At 49.5% G+C, this 14,739-nt stretch overlaps 1 protein-coding gene across 1 annotated transcript in view; it reads right to left on the bottom strand.

Annotated features, from left to right (window-relative positions):
• LOC144133119 (kelch domain-containing protein 3-like) overlaps positions 1–12,959 on the bottom strand; it is a 66,080-nt gene extending 53,121 nt beyond the window's left edge. The window contains exon 1 of the mRNA XM_077665978.1: positions 12,734–12,959. Within this exon, the coding sequence (XP_077522104.1) occupies positions 12,734–12,820 (87 nt within the window). The 5' untranslated portion in view covers positions 12,821–12,959. The remainder of the gene's footprint in view (positions 1–12,733) is intronic.
• Between the last annotated feature and the right edge of the window lie 1,780 nt (positions 12,960–14,739).

Below are 14,739 nucleotides of genomic sequence, written 5' to 3'. Positions count from 1 at the left end.
CCGCCCACCTAACTTTCTGCCGCCCCCTGCTACGCTTTCCTTCTCTTGGAATCCACTCCGTTGCCCTTAAGGACCATCTGTTATCTTGCCTTCGCATTACATGCCCTGCCCAAGCCCATTTCTTTCTCTTGATTTCAACTAGGATGTCATTAACCCGCGTTTGTTCCCTCACCCACTCTGCCCGCTTCCAGTATCTTGACGTTACACCTATCATTTTTCTTATGAACCTTCTATGAACAAACCGAGCCCAAACACCACGTACAAATTATCACATTATGGTCAGCGCCGCTCAAGAACTAATCATACAGAAATTGTTGTCGGCTGAATGCGCCTCTTTCTTTCTTCCACTCTCACTGTTTTCCCTTGCCTTAAAGCGCGATTGAGGTGTCCAACGAGAAGTGAGACAGTCACTGAGCTATTTTTTTTCACTCAAAATCAATTTTCAATATCTAAAGGAGCGTCCAGCTTCACGATCAATTGCACGCTTTTATTTACTATGTTAAAGGTCATCTGAAAGGGGCTCAGTAATGGTGCGGTATGCCTAGGACGTTAAAGGACGTCGCTTCACGAATATCACCCAGCAAGAATTTTTTAAAATTCGTTTTGTAGACAGACAGACAGAAAAACTATTTCGCAACTGTATTTTAGACCCAGCTGGGTCCCTGGGTCACTGCGCGGTCCCGCACTGCATCAAGTAGGTCATGCCGGGACATGACGTCGGCAGCCCGAGTCACCGCAGCAAGCTGCGATGTCGGGTCTGCAGACGTAAGCAGGACCTCCCAGTCCTCCCAGCTCGAGATGGCGTGCTGTCCTTGCGCGGAAGGGTCAGCAGGGCAGCCGAAAAGGATATGGGAGAGTGTGGCGTGGAAGTCACCGCATAGGGAGCATGCATGGGACGTGCCACAATAGTGGGATAACAGCTGAGGGGATGACCGAGAGCGGGTCTGGAGGCGTCTGAAGAGGATCTGTTGGGAGTGCGTAAGAGAGGGGTGGGGAGGAGGGTAAGTCCGACGGTCCAAACGGGGTATTTGCGTGAGCTCTGCAAAGGTGTGCGCCCGCTCCCTCGAAAATCCTGGATCGAGACTGTCCTGTGCCCGGCAAATCAAACCTCGGGCCAACTTATCGACAGCCTCGTTTCCAGGGTTCCCAGAGTGAGCCGACACCCACTGGAGCTCTACCCTGTGCGGTAAATTTTGGGTAGGGGTGTTCAACAATTGCCAGGCAGGGGTGTGAATCCTGCCCCTGGCAAAGTTGGACAGAGCCGTTTTGGAGTCGCTGAAGATGTATTGGGCGTCCGAATGTGCAAGGGCTAGGGCGATGGCGGTCTCCTCTGCCTCCTCGGACGTAGAGCCCGAGGGAAGACGGTGAGTTAGGGGGTGAGGTAGGGTTTGGTTGTAGGCAACTGCTACCGTTTCATGCGCTGTACATGCGGCGTCTACCCAAACGGCATCGTGGGCTTGCCCATAATACTTATGGAGGGCATTAGCGCGAGCTACGCGGTGAGGGATATGATATTGGGGATGGACGTTTCGAGGAAGGAGTTTCACAACGAGAGGTGTATGGATGTGTCGAGGGATGGCTATAAGGATTGACTGGTTAGCGGGTATGTTGATGCGAAGGGAGGAGAGTATATGGCGGCCAGTGGCGCTCGTGGCAAGTCTAAGGTACTGTCTGAAGGTGCGCGTCAACTAGTTCCTGAATGGCGTTATGCATGCCTAGTGCAAGGAGTTTGGCTGTACTTGTGCTACGAGGTAGGTTTAGGGCTGCTGCGCCTTAGTCGCAATGCGGACCATGGCGTTCACGCGTTCGGTTTCCGTGCGGTTCAATTTGAGATATGGGGTTGCGTATAGAATACGGCTAAGCGTAAATGCATGCACTACTTTCATGTTGTCCGCTTCGTCTAAACTTGTTAAGGGAGGATATACTCGGCGTAGAAGGTGCAACACAGATTGCGTGGAGGCTTGAGTCTTTTAAGGGTATGTTCATTTCATCCAGAATCCTGCATGCGGGGGCCAAGGATGCGGAGGGCGGGTGTGATGGGGATAGGGGATCTTTTTAAAGCGATTTGGATGGGCGAGTTAGCGCCAGATTTTGGGCTAATCAGGAAAAGCACGGACTTAGATGGGGAACATTCGAGCCCAATGGAGGACGCGTGAGAGGAGATGGTGTCTGCTGCTAACTGAAGAGTTTCGTCAATTTCCACGTCAGAGCCATGAGTGGTTCATGTGGTAATAGCATCAGCGTACAGGGTATGCTTTAGGCGTGGGATTAGAGCCAGTTTGTGAGCTAGGGGGATGAGAGAAACGTTAAAGAAAAGGGGAGAAAGGACCATCCCTTGAGGGGTTCCGAGCTCTCCGAGTGTATAAGGGGATGTGGTAATCTGATCTATGTGCATGGATGCAGTGCGGCCCTAGAGAAAGGTGCAAGCGTAGTTGTAGGTTTTAGGGCCTACCTGTGGAGCCTACAGTTCCCGTAAAGTGGCATCGTGTCGAATCCTGTCAAATGCCTTGGTGAGGTCAACTGTCAGGATAGCTTTAGTGTGGTAGGGGATGGTATCATCAAGCATGTCATGCGTAATTTGAAGTAGGGCGTCCTGCGCAGATAGATGCGCACGAAAGCCGAGCATACTGTGGGGGAAAAGGTGGTTGTCTTTCATGTACGTTGTTAGCCGAGCAAGAACTATGTGCTCGAAGACCTTGCCTAGAGAGGATGTAAGAAGAATGTGGCGGATGTTTTCTAGGGTGATGGGCTTGTGGGGTTTCGGAATAAAGATGATTTTTCCATGCTTCCACGTGGCAGGGAGAGTACCTGCCTCCAAGCATTCGTTAAAGTAGTTGACTAACTCAGAGATGGAAGCATCGTCAAGATTTCGGATAGCTGCATTGGTAATTTGATCGTCTCCGGGAGCGGTATTCCGTAATTTCAATAGGGCGGCGCGAAATTCTGACTTTGTAATATAAGGGCGTCAAGCTCGGGCTGGGGTGGGCCCGCATAATCGGAGTGCTTGCAAGAGGTAGGGTAGAAGCTGACTTATCTGTATACTCAAAACTTGAATTTCAGCATCTTCGCGCCTTTCCCTCTCCTCTCGTCACTTTTTGCACGCTCAACTGTCAGCGCTCCGCCGGCCCCACCACGGCAATTCCACGGAGGCCGGAGCTTCCTGGCCTGCTGAAGCGACGCCGCTGACTGGCCACGGCCATGGTAGCTCCGTGACGTCTGAAAGAATCTAACCAATAGCCATCTCTTAACCGTCATACGCAGGAGCAGAGCGTGGAATTTTTTTTATTCTATAAGGCATGAGAAATCATTAAACATGGATCATCAAGTGGAATTCGCCTGCGCCCGGTAAAAAAAAAATGGAATTAAATTTCCTCTACAATACCAAGTTTCGGTTTCAGCAACCAAACGGTGGCTGTGACGTCACAAGTGAGTGAAACAAGTGAGACCTGTGCTTGGTGTCTCGTGGTGTATTCTTTGTGTTGCCTTTTCCCCTATATCATCAGAGGCATTTAGAATAGGGCGACCCTATCGGTTAGCGGCATATGGGAATAGCGGGGCATCAGTGCGCATGCGCAGGACAATAACCGGAGGGGTGTTATTGTCCTGCGCAAGGACGACCCGCTATTCCCCTATGCCCCTAGCTCATAGGGTCGCCCTATTCTAAATGTTTATATTATGAACGACCAACTAACCAACCGGAACAACTAACGACCAACCCATCGGCAGCATGTGGTTGTTTTTTTCCTCTTTCTTTAAACTGCATTTAAGCGATAAAATAATTACGCATTCGTCTCAAATTAATTAACACTGAAAAATGCAAAAAACATTCCCTATTTTTCTTGGTTTCGATGACTGTTGGCTTCCGTCATGTATGTCATTACGAGCACATCTTTCCCTTCACTTATCTGCTTAGACCCCTTTAAAGCATTTTAAAACCTTATATGTTACTAACTCATACAGAGCCATAAAACGAATTTTCACTACAGGCGGATAAGACTTAAGGTCTGCAGTGAACCTGCGCCCACATTCAGGACCGCCGCACAAAATTTCTCCATGACGAAAACCTAGCCCGTTGTTGAAACTTTTCTCGTTACCCAAACGAGAAGTTATCAGCAGGAAAAGAAAAGTAGTAAACTCTAGAATTTTGATCCCTGGCTTGTTTAACAGAGTCCAGCATTAAAAAATTGTCGGTGGTTTAGCTGTGGTTAAACCTGGAGTGACGCGATAGCTACAGCTGGCTGAGTGGAACTTAGTCCCGTGACCAACCACGTGACGAACCACGTGATCAGCCACGGCGCCGCGCCGCCGGCAGCTGCTCCGCACCACGTGACCAACCACGTGAGAGCGTGGCGGCGCAGCCGCAGGGTTGCAGCGCCGCCACGCCGAATGCTCAGAAAGATACCGTAATGTAGCTATCGCTACAAAAGCTGATTTCGTTTACTGTTGCGATTGGCCAGCGGAGGAATACAGGAGGCCGAAGACTGTGGACCAGTGTTACCAACTTCTGTTATTTTTTTAGTTGTTAATTGGAGAGACATGGGAGAGGGCTTTGCCCTGCAGTGGGGCGTAGTAAAGATGATGCTGACGATTATGATGATGATGATGACGATACGAACAATAACAGGATGAAGTTACGCTCGATGGCAACGATGAAAGACTTCGCCGTCGCTTGGCGGACGTACTTAGGTTCCACAATTGCAGAGTACGTCAATGGCGCTAATGGCCTCCGTTTTCCTCGCAGGTAAGCCTGGATAGCTTTACCTTCACGACATCCGCTAATTTGGATCTTGTCCCCGCAGGCAGATTTGAATGCATCGGCTCTCCTCAATCCTCCGTCTCTTGAACGAAGTTGCGCCAGGAAAGCGAAGGGAACATATTTCAGGGCTGCGGATATTACTTGAATAATAATTGGTTTTTGGGGAAAGGAAATGGCGCAGTATCTGTCTCATATATCGCTGGACACTTGAACCGCGCCGTAAGGGAAGGGATAAAGGAGGGAGTGAAAGAAGAAAGGAAGAAAGAGGTGCCGTAGTGGAGGGCTCCGGAATAATTTCGACCACCTGGGGATCTTTAACGTGCACTGACATCGCACAGCACACGGGCGCCTTAGCGTCTTTCCTCCATAAAAACGCAGCCGCCGCGGTCGGGTTCGAACCCGGGAACTCCGGATCAGTAGTCGAGCGCCCTAACCACTGAGCCACCGCGGCGGGGCGGATATTATTTGGCGTTTCTATTTTGAGCACAGCATTGTGCAGTTTGCCGCGGTATTTGCTCGGGGAAAGAAAAAAAGCTGTCTGGTGTTGCGTAAGGCGCCGGAAAGACAAGATGTATTGTCCCCTGCGGTGATTTCAGAACGTTCCTATTTCCGCGTCTTATGTGCCACGTGACAGTGCGGTCCTCCTCTACGTCCGTTACGTCACGACGTTGGCCGCGTCTCTGACGTAAGAAATGCGCTTCGTGCGTAGTGTATGGCACGCTTTGGCGGGACACCGAAAACGAATCGAAGTTGGCTATTATAAGCAAATAACAGCGTCCTTGTGACAAAGGGGCAACTTTCTTTAGAAAAGGGGACAACTTTCTTTAGAAACCGGACTTTTATGAGGAACAAAAAGGTCAAAGAATGAAATTAATCCAGGTGTCGCCAGTTCAGGCCGTTTTAGCAAACAGAGTGCGGCGACGTTAGAAGGGAGTTTTTTTGTGCGCGGATCTTTTGGAGTATACTGCGCCGCCATTAACTTCCAAGCGGAGATCACGGAGTCCTTTTCTGTCTTGAAGCTACATGTTTCAACCGAGTGGCAGGGAAGAAATATTATTCCGTTTTAAAATCCAATTCGCTCGACCATAAATGCGTCGTTTGCATGGTACCGGACAAAAATCAACACAGCCAGAAAGAGGCAGACACTCTACACAGAAAGGAGTAAAAAGGGGAGTAATCTCCAGTGCACTCCCTGTTATGAGCTAGAGGACAGTTGGCTTCCTTTTTACTTCTTTTTGTTTAGAGTGTATCTGCACAATTCACATGCCGCGGCGTCAGCCAAGACGTACTCTTGGTTTTGTGCTGCATAGCCCAGCGGTCCAGAGGCCTTCCTAACTCAGTGCACCGCCCTCGAGCTGCCCCTATCGGAGTTCTGCGCCTCCGTGTGGAGTCTGCAACAAGTTCACCTCTTCGAATGAGTCCAAAGCTTACAAATACGGGCCGCGAGCACCTTGTGCGCTCTCGGCTTGGCCAACGACGTGATACCCAGTATACACTACGCGACCAGGCTGAAGCAACTGGGGTGGCGGACCCTCGAGCACAACCGCCGAGTGGCCCAACTTGGCCTCCTGTGTTCAGCACTGGACGGCTCGATCGACGGCTCCTACCTCAACTCCGTCATCAGGATTACGTAATAAGCAGCCCGAGGCCACGCAGACCCGCACTGTCCGCCGTGAACATTCTGTTGTTCCGGCGGCGATAACCGATGTCGTGACTCCTCACGGTCAAGAGGGAGGGGCGTCCGAAGGGCCAGGGGGGGTCTGCCAGAAAGTCGGTTATCGCCGCCGGAACAAGAGTCACGGCGTCTGCGCCGTGCCATCATTTAGTACCCGTGTGTGTGTGTGTGTGTGTGTGTGTGTGTGTGTGTGTGTGTGTGTGTGTGTGTGTGTGTGTGTGTGTGTGTGTGTGTGTGTGTGTGTGTGTGTGTGTGTGTGTGTGTGTGTGTGTGTGTGTGTGTGTGTGTGTGTGTGTGTGTGTGTGTGTGTGTGTGTGTGTGTGTGTGTGTGTGTGTGTGCGTGCGTGCGTGCGTACGTGCGTGTGTGTGTGTGTGTGTGTGTGTGTGTGTGTTTTGCTGTTATTTTACTAAGAACGAAAACTGGATGGAATTGTAACCAACCGAAATGGCCAACTGGGTGCGAATTGTCCGATTTTTCTATCTTTAGTGGCTGTATTAATAACATAACAACGGAAATGAAAGATGTTGCTAGCAGCGGCATCTGCCACTGAAACCCGAAGCATATGGTCTGCGGCTAGCCTGAGAAAAAGGACAGGGAGAGGGAAAGAAAGAGGGGAGCAATAGAAAGAAAAGATAGGCGTAGGGCGGCAATGTACAGTATATGCAAATATTTGTTTTTTTCGTAACCTTCGCGTCTCCATCTGTCTCATGACGAGAAATTATAGCGAAATATGAAGTACAAATTTAGAAAATGACATTTTTTTTAAAGCGGTGGTCGAAAATTGTGAGCCAGTCGCACTTCTAATGGCCCTGACGCATTGCGGATTCCGTGTGACGCATCGCCACATGATACTATCATTGTGATGAGGAGAGGTCATAGCTTCCGCTGGTTTGAATGCCCCATTTCTCTGAGCAAAAGCAAACACGTGCATAAAGTTTACGGTTGTTTTTTCTCAGTTTTCACGTTTTGTGCGATTGAGACCACTCACCCCTTTAGCCATTTCGCAGTGGATGACAGTAGAATGATTACCGTTATTGGTGATGAACCTGAGACATTGAGTAGCGTAATAAAGATCCGGATTTTTGTGTGTTCATGTGCAGTAGATTGTGTGCAGCATATGCACTTTGGAGTTTAATTTTCACGAGTACTGCCGGGCGCCTCAAGAAAAAAATACTAGTGGCCTTATTTAGCAGAACAGGGATTAGTGAACATGCTGACGTAAAAAAATTGAGAACTTTCTTTTAGGGTCGACTTTTCAAGGATATTCATTGTTAGTAAGCAACAGCTAGCTTAAAGCAACTCTGACAACTCTAGCTAGCTTAAAGTAACTCTAGCAGTTTGCTTAAAGTAAAAATTGGCTGACTGCTACGCTTCTCGTTAATGCTAATTTTGAGCGCAGTGTCTACGGTATTTGAACCGTAGGCGACCGCATACGCAACACGCTGTGCCGAATGGAGGCGGCCTTGGGTTTCGGCTTGGGCAGCGCACAACAGGACGCCCCCGCTGAACCAGCCCTCGGGCGAACGGACGGACGGACGGTGGCGCCAGAGCAGCGCCAGAGAGCTCGCTACTCTGGCGATGCGCTACTCTGGCGCCACCGTGGCTGGCAGCCACTGTACCTTCCTCCTCTGCCTTCCTCCTCGCGCTCTCTTCGCTGTCGCCGTACATTTATCCTCCGCTGCGCTCCACATCGCTGTCTTTCATCTTCGGTCCAATGTGTAGGGGAATCCAGTAAGGTGGAGTAGATTTGTAATAAGGGAGTAGTTATATACTCATTTGCATCCACCCAAGCGCAGCCATGCGACCAACATTTGACCAAATCTGTTCCCACTTCGAGTTATTGATCAATTCGCTCTTGCCCTACCATAAGCTTGCCGTCCCGGTCAGCTCAGTTGGTAGAGTGACTGCTCCGGTGTAGCGGTGGTCCCCGAGTTCGAACCCCGGACCAGGACGAATTTTCCTTGAACTACGAAGTTTCTGAGGAAGCTGTATAGTTTTCCTTTGTAGCCGTGTGGCTGCGCCTGGGTGGATGCCAATGAGTAATTACTGCCTTATTACTCTTTCAACTTCCTCTGTGCTGCTCGTTTGCTCTGCTAGTTACGCCGAAGGCGACGGAGGGGGGGGGGGGGGGGGGGAGGGGGGCAAGAAGCGCCACGAACGGGCGCTTCTTGAAATTGCTTTGAGGAAGAAGAGAAGCTAGTACACTCCTGTTTATTCAGCTGAAGAATCACAGCTGCGAATGCACCGCGGTTGACGGATGATATATCCTAAGCAATATTCAATAAAATGCAATTAACAGCACACCGCCATGCCACCTAACTTTTAAGATATTAGTATGCGTTTCTGAACTGGGTTGAAAGACGGAAGCTGCCCCTGAACACAAAAAAAAAAATTCGCCATCAAGTTGTTTTTTTTTATTAACAAGTTTTTTGATGATTTGCCTCAATAAAAAGGCCTGCTGATCGCAGGTGTGGCCTAGCCGTTAGAGCAACCGCCTCGCATGTGGGAGTTGCGGTGTTCGATTCTCAGTGCCGTCGCATAACCACCGGTGATACAATCTTTCACTTGGTCTGGGTAACAGAAAGGCCTTGCGCCGTTGGACTCTGTGGCCAAAGCTGCCGTTGCTCCAGTAAAATTAATCTAATCATCATCATCATCATGATCAAAAGGCGTGTTTCTGCAGCAGAATTACCAGTTTCGGCCAGTTACTAGCCAATCAAGACGTGAGGCTCCCGGCATTCCCGAAGTGGATGAACGAATGTAGCGCGTATTAAACTCCTTGGATCACGCCCACTTTCACACTAGAGCGTATGCAGTCTGTATGTCTGTATGTTATTTCCTTCTGGCAATGGCAGCGCCAAAATTCGCAAAGCCGTTCAGAAAACAGGTGCATGGTCATAGAAGCACCAACTTGTCAAGGCAACGCCCAAGCCCGTAAGCCACCGGCACTATTTACAGTTACGAGAGTAAACGTGATCGTACGTATACATGCTTCTCCCGCCGAGTACACTTTTGCGATAGTTGCCCCAGTTAAGATAGCCACTTTCAATATCCAGACATTTTCTGAGGCCGGTATCCAGACGTTAGCACAGCGACAGGTCTCCTCTGAGTTTCGACCCACCAACTACAATTCCTTATTTTTTTCCCCTTTCAAACAGGAAAGCTGACTTACGGGAAAACAGTGGCCAACAAAAACCCTCGTTCACAGACCGCGTTTACACTTCCTGCTCTGTCGACACAAGGGGTTAGCGAGAGAGGAGATAAGTCAGTCGCCCTCCATTACATTGGTTTAGGAAAAGAGAGGGGGGATTCATATTAATATGCGTGAACGTGAAGCCCCGACGGTTGCCGCCATTTTTAGAAATCGAGTGTGAACGGCAGGTGCCGAAATTGGGTGCAAATATACATTCCCTAGACGAGTACCTGTTCTACCTGCTCCTATCGTTCGCACCCATGCTCTGGACTAAAAAGCGGAGACAGAGAATGCTTATTGTGGATAGCTAAGACCAGTGCTGCTGAGGGTTTACGACCATGGAACCCTGGCGTCAGTGGTAATTTTGGATTTACTGGAAAGATTGCTCGGCTACTTTATCATGCCCTTTCAGCCATTTCCCTCCATTACAAATAAAGAGGCATCTTCCCCCCACCCCTTCCTTTTCGGTCGAACAAGAATTTCCTGCCTGTGGACGAAGGGTTTTCGTTTGGAAAATATGCGCAACATTCCAGAGGACGCGCAATATTCTGTTGTCCATTGTCATTGCACTCCGAGCATTTCATATTGCTCCAATAGATATTGCTCAATAACCTACAACCCCCCCCCCACCCTCTTTCCCCCCACTGGCCCCACCTCTGCTGCGGGATGACTGCGGGGCGGCATTCTTCGAAAGTTGGCATTACTTTGCGAATTTTGAGGGGAATTAGGCCAAGGGGGGGGGGGGGGGGGGGTATGACGTGTGGTATGATTAATTTTGAAAGGTTCTGCGCCTTTCTGTACTAATCCAGTGACGTCGTGCGTCATAACGGCAGGTTGAAAACGCGCGCAGTTTAATAGACGTTGCCTACGTCATGGTGTAATGGTGGTTTGGCGTGGGCTCGTTGACCCGGCGACACATTGCTACAAAAAGCTGGGGCCGTCTTCATATATTATGCGCATATATTTGCGGCGCAAAATTTTCAGCTGATCGGGCACGCGCCAAGAGAAAACTCAATCGCAGGACGTACGATAGAAGAAACTCTTGCCAGCCTATCGGCGAGAACCTTCGGAGGGACGGACAGCTCCCTTGTTTGGCACGGTGACTGTCTTTCCCAGCCTGGTTATTTCTGGGCATCACTAGTGCGCAGCCAATCTCTCCTTCGTGACCCACTTTTGAAGGTCACGAAGTGGGAGTTTGGGTTTTGAAGCTTTTGAAGGCCACCACAATGAGACCCGCACTCATTAGCGTCGTTTACATGAATGCGACAGGAGTCGACTCGAGTCCCCTTTTTGAGGGAAAGCGCAAAAACGTCGAGAAAGAGTGTAGAGGACGAGTTACGCCTTTCCTTCTCAAAACCTGCCCCTTTACTCAAAAAGTGGTCTGAAGTAGACTTCTGTCGCATTCATGTAAACGCGGCTATTGTGATCGGTAGCGATTCATATCGCTCCAAAGGATATGGCTCAAGAGGTGGATCAACATTACGGATAGTCTCCGTTTTTTTTCCCCGAAAATCGCTGACATTCCGAAACTCTCAACTCCCAGAAGAGTTCGGAGAACCGACCACACTGAGTGGGTTTCAGAGTGGTGACGAAGACGAGATTGGCGCGCACCGTGATGAGTTCGATATTGTGCCACTATACGCGGATGTAAACGCGGACTGGAGTCGACATGTAAACGCGGATAGAAGTCGACTCCAGTTCACTTCTTGAGGGAAATTGCAAAAACGTCGAGGAAGAGAGTAAAGGACGAGGTGCACCTTTCCTTCTGAAAACCTGCTCATTCTCTCGAAAAATCAACTGAAGACGCATTCTGTCGAATCCATGTAAACGCGAAATGCTGCGTCACATCTCAACCAATTCCGGACTTAAGTCAGAAGCTGTTTAATTGGATTGGATTTTTATGGCTCAAGGGCAGCTATGTACAAAGAGCGCCATGGCACAAGGTATTTTCGACTTCTCAAGGTGAGGTCAAAGACCCATTTCTCAAGCATTTCACCCTAAATAAGCCGAGCACCAGACCAGGGGAAAGGTACCCATTGTATCACCGGTGGGTACCCGGCGGCACTGGGGATCGAACCCCGCACCTCCCGCATGCGAGGCGAGAAGCTGTTTAATGCTTATGGAACAAGACGAAAGAATGAATTCCTCTTGGAACCAGACTGTCTACCACACCGTGATTTCGCTCCCTAGCAGTGCTTTTTATGTAATGGTTATGCTGCATTATGTTATATTGTTATGTTATGCTACGTTTCAAACATAGCGCTGTCCGCTGGGGTTCTTCGGTGAACACCAACATGAGACCGAGATTAAAAGATATCAGAGTGACCTCGTCACCATGTGCAGATCACTTGCTCGCCCACTTACCATTCACTATTTCCCCGCAAGCACCGATAAATCTGAGGGGACTTTGAGCAGCTGTTGTCTTAGCTAAGTGTGCGCGAACGTATATTTATCAGATATGATCGGAATGAAATTTTATTCGATATACAAAAAGGAAAGGCATTCGCACATGCAACACGTGCCATTAGGCTTCTTTCTTTTTCGAACTTAGGATCATTTTACGTTAGACACACATAATGTAGGCTTCGAAAGCACTGCCCATGCCTGAAACGCCAATTTGTTTCTGAAGTGAAGTCACAAAATCGGGCTGAAACGAAGAAGTTAAGACCTATCGTTTCTTGTGTTGTAAACTGCTAATTTGCCACATAATGTTAAAACCTTCCTGAAATTTCTTGGTACGTTTTTTTGGTACAATTTCGTATGATGAAGAATTAAAACGTCCTTGGGCAGTTCGCTTTCGTCCTGTTGTAACCAAAATGAGTGAAAAATAAATAATTGCACAAAATAAATACAAAATGTATTACGAGCGACGTGCAGAGGGTTGAAAAGACCGCGGTAGCGCGAAACTGACCTATTTGCAAAAACCGCCAGCGCTACGCTTCACGCTATGGTGATCACGGCTCTAACGCGGTGGATTACAAACACAAGTAGGTTATCGAAAAACAGATTGGGACATTTTTCGGTACGTTAATAGTGCAATTAAGTAGCTGTTTACAACAACTAAGGGTATACCATCAAAGAAGGAGGTAAGAGCATTAACTGACTTACCAGTGACGAGTCCCGAATCACGTGGCAGATGATTTTCTTGAACAGGCGGTACAGCCAGCCGGTGAACTTGGCCGTCACAGGAACCATCCCCAAATTACGTCATTACAAGCGTGGCATACGGCGCGGTCAGCAGCTAGCAGACGATAGTGACGCTGTCGCTGCAGATGATGCTTTGTTGTAGATCACTTGAACCAAACTTATTCCAATTCTCCCCTCGCTTCAACGCTGAACCTAAGTCTCGGTAACGCCGATGATCACGTGGAATCACAATTGAAGCAACGTAGGTTAAGCACCGAAATTTCCAGTCGCTTCAAGCACTAAATAAAATATTTTTAGCAGCGTCGACACCAAGCTCTACATTATCATTGAACTGATAACTTCAGTGGCGGGCAGTGTCGATGTAGACTGACAGCACATGGAGCATGAGTATTAACGCATCACGCAGCAGGCCACAGTATTGCATGAACAGAAGGCGAGGTTTAGCTGTTTACAGGTTAAAACACGGTCTAAAAGCCACAAACACTCGTTACTTAACTAGCACATAGTTTCGGCTTCAGGTGCAACTGGCTCTGTAGGTAGCTGCTAATAACGACGTAAGCAACTCCAGAACTGGCGTCCTCAGTAGCAGGCGGCCCGGTGACGTTATTAGCAGACCACGGTGGCGAGTCTGTAGCAGACGACGCTTGCGAGGTTGAAGCAGACGACGTTGGCGACGTTTCGGCAGACGACTTTGGCACAGTAGTAGCAGGCAACCCTACAACAGGCACAGTTGGCAGTAGCAGACGACTCTTCGAAATCCGGTAGCAGACGGCTTCCGAAGAAGGCGTGCTCGCATACGCGCGAACTTAAAGCCGGCCCCTCGCGCCGCGGACGTATTTACGCCGACGGAAAAAGCGCGCCAGCGATTTGGTGCCCGCGACTGCGGCGTTTCACAGACAAGGCGGTAACTCGCTTTCCGAGTCGCCGCCGCCACGCCGCGAACGGCAAGCGCCCAAGGATGTCAGGGTCGGGTCATGAAACGAATCGCCGATCCGGGAAAGAAGAAAGAGCTTGCGGGGAGGCGGGAGAGAGGGCGCTGCCTTCCGACGGTTATTCGCAGTGGAGACGACGGCGATGAGGGAGATTAGATCGAATCTTATAACGCAGCGGCACGCTCGCGCACCGCACGCTTTGCCTGCGTTGTTTATTCGCTTCTTTCGTGTTGTTTTCTTTAGAACTTCCCTGGCCGTGTCTGTTGCGGCAGAAGCCGGTGCGCGTAGTAGAGTCTATACGAAAGGCGTCGTGTAGACGCCTCCAGTGACACCGTGCGGGCGAGGGGAGGGTGAACGCGCTCGCGGGGACAAATAAAGAAAAAAAAACGGTCCGAGGTAAACAGTTCTTGTCTACGCCGCAAGACGCGCTTGCCTTGACTCCCTTTACGTAAGCAACCGTCCGCTCGCTTCACCTGCGGTGCAAATGCGCGTTCCTTCGCCTGTGTGCAGTGCTGGGGCACACTCAACTCTATACCGGCTTATTATCAACTTGCTCTCTCGGCTCCGTTATTTTTTTTTTTTCATCTCCGTCTGAAGCGGTTCTTTTTCGGGCTTCGTTGCGGTCTCAACGGTGAATTAGGCGCGTTGTTTTTGACGAGGTTGCTGACCATCGCGTAGAGGCGATTAGCGTCTCTAGACCGGTCACGCCACGTCGTTTACGTAAGCGAGGAACTCAAGTATGTATCTTTCTTCTGGTGACTAATCTCCCCCTGTTTGCTAAAGGGGAGTATAAACCGTATCAAACTGTTTGAAATCAGCTTTTCTTCAGATACCGGATGCTGCGAGTAGATACTAAGGCAGCTTGTTTTTAATTTAGAGTTCTGTTTTCACAGTAAATCGCTCGTGGACGACAGCTGTTTGCTGTTGGCTTTGCGCGTTCTCGAGCAGATAGTTTGCGTCGTACGTTATCTGTGCCTTCAGCTCAGAATCGTTGTTATCAAACGGTAGAGCTTGCGGGAACAGCGACTCTTCTCT

Source organism: Amblyomma americanum, chromosome 5 (genome assembly GCF_052857255.1).
Source record: "Amblyomma americanum isolate KBUSLIRL-KWMA chromosome 5, ASM5285725v1, whole genome shotgun sequence".
NCBI lineage: Eukaryota > Metazoa > Arthropoda > Arachnida > Ixodida > Ixodidae > Amblyomma > Amblyomma americanum.
The sequence above is the reverse complement of the archived record's forward strand: the minus strand, read 5'-3'. Positions and strand labels throughout refer to the sequence as shown.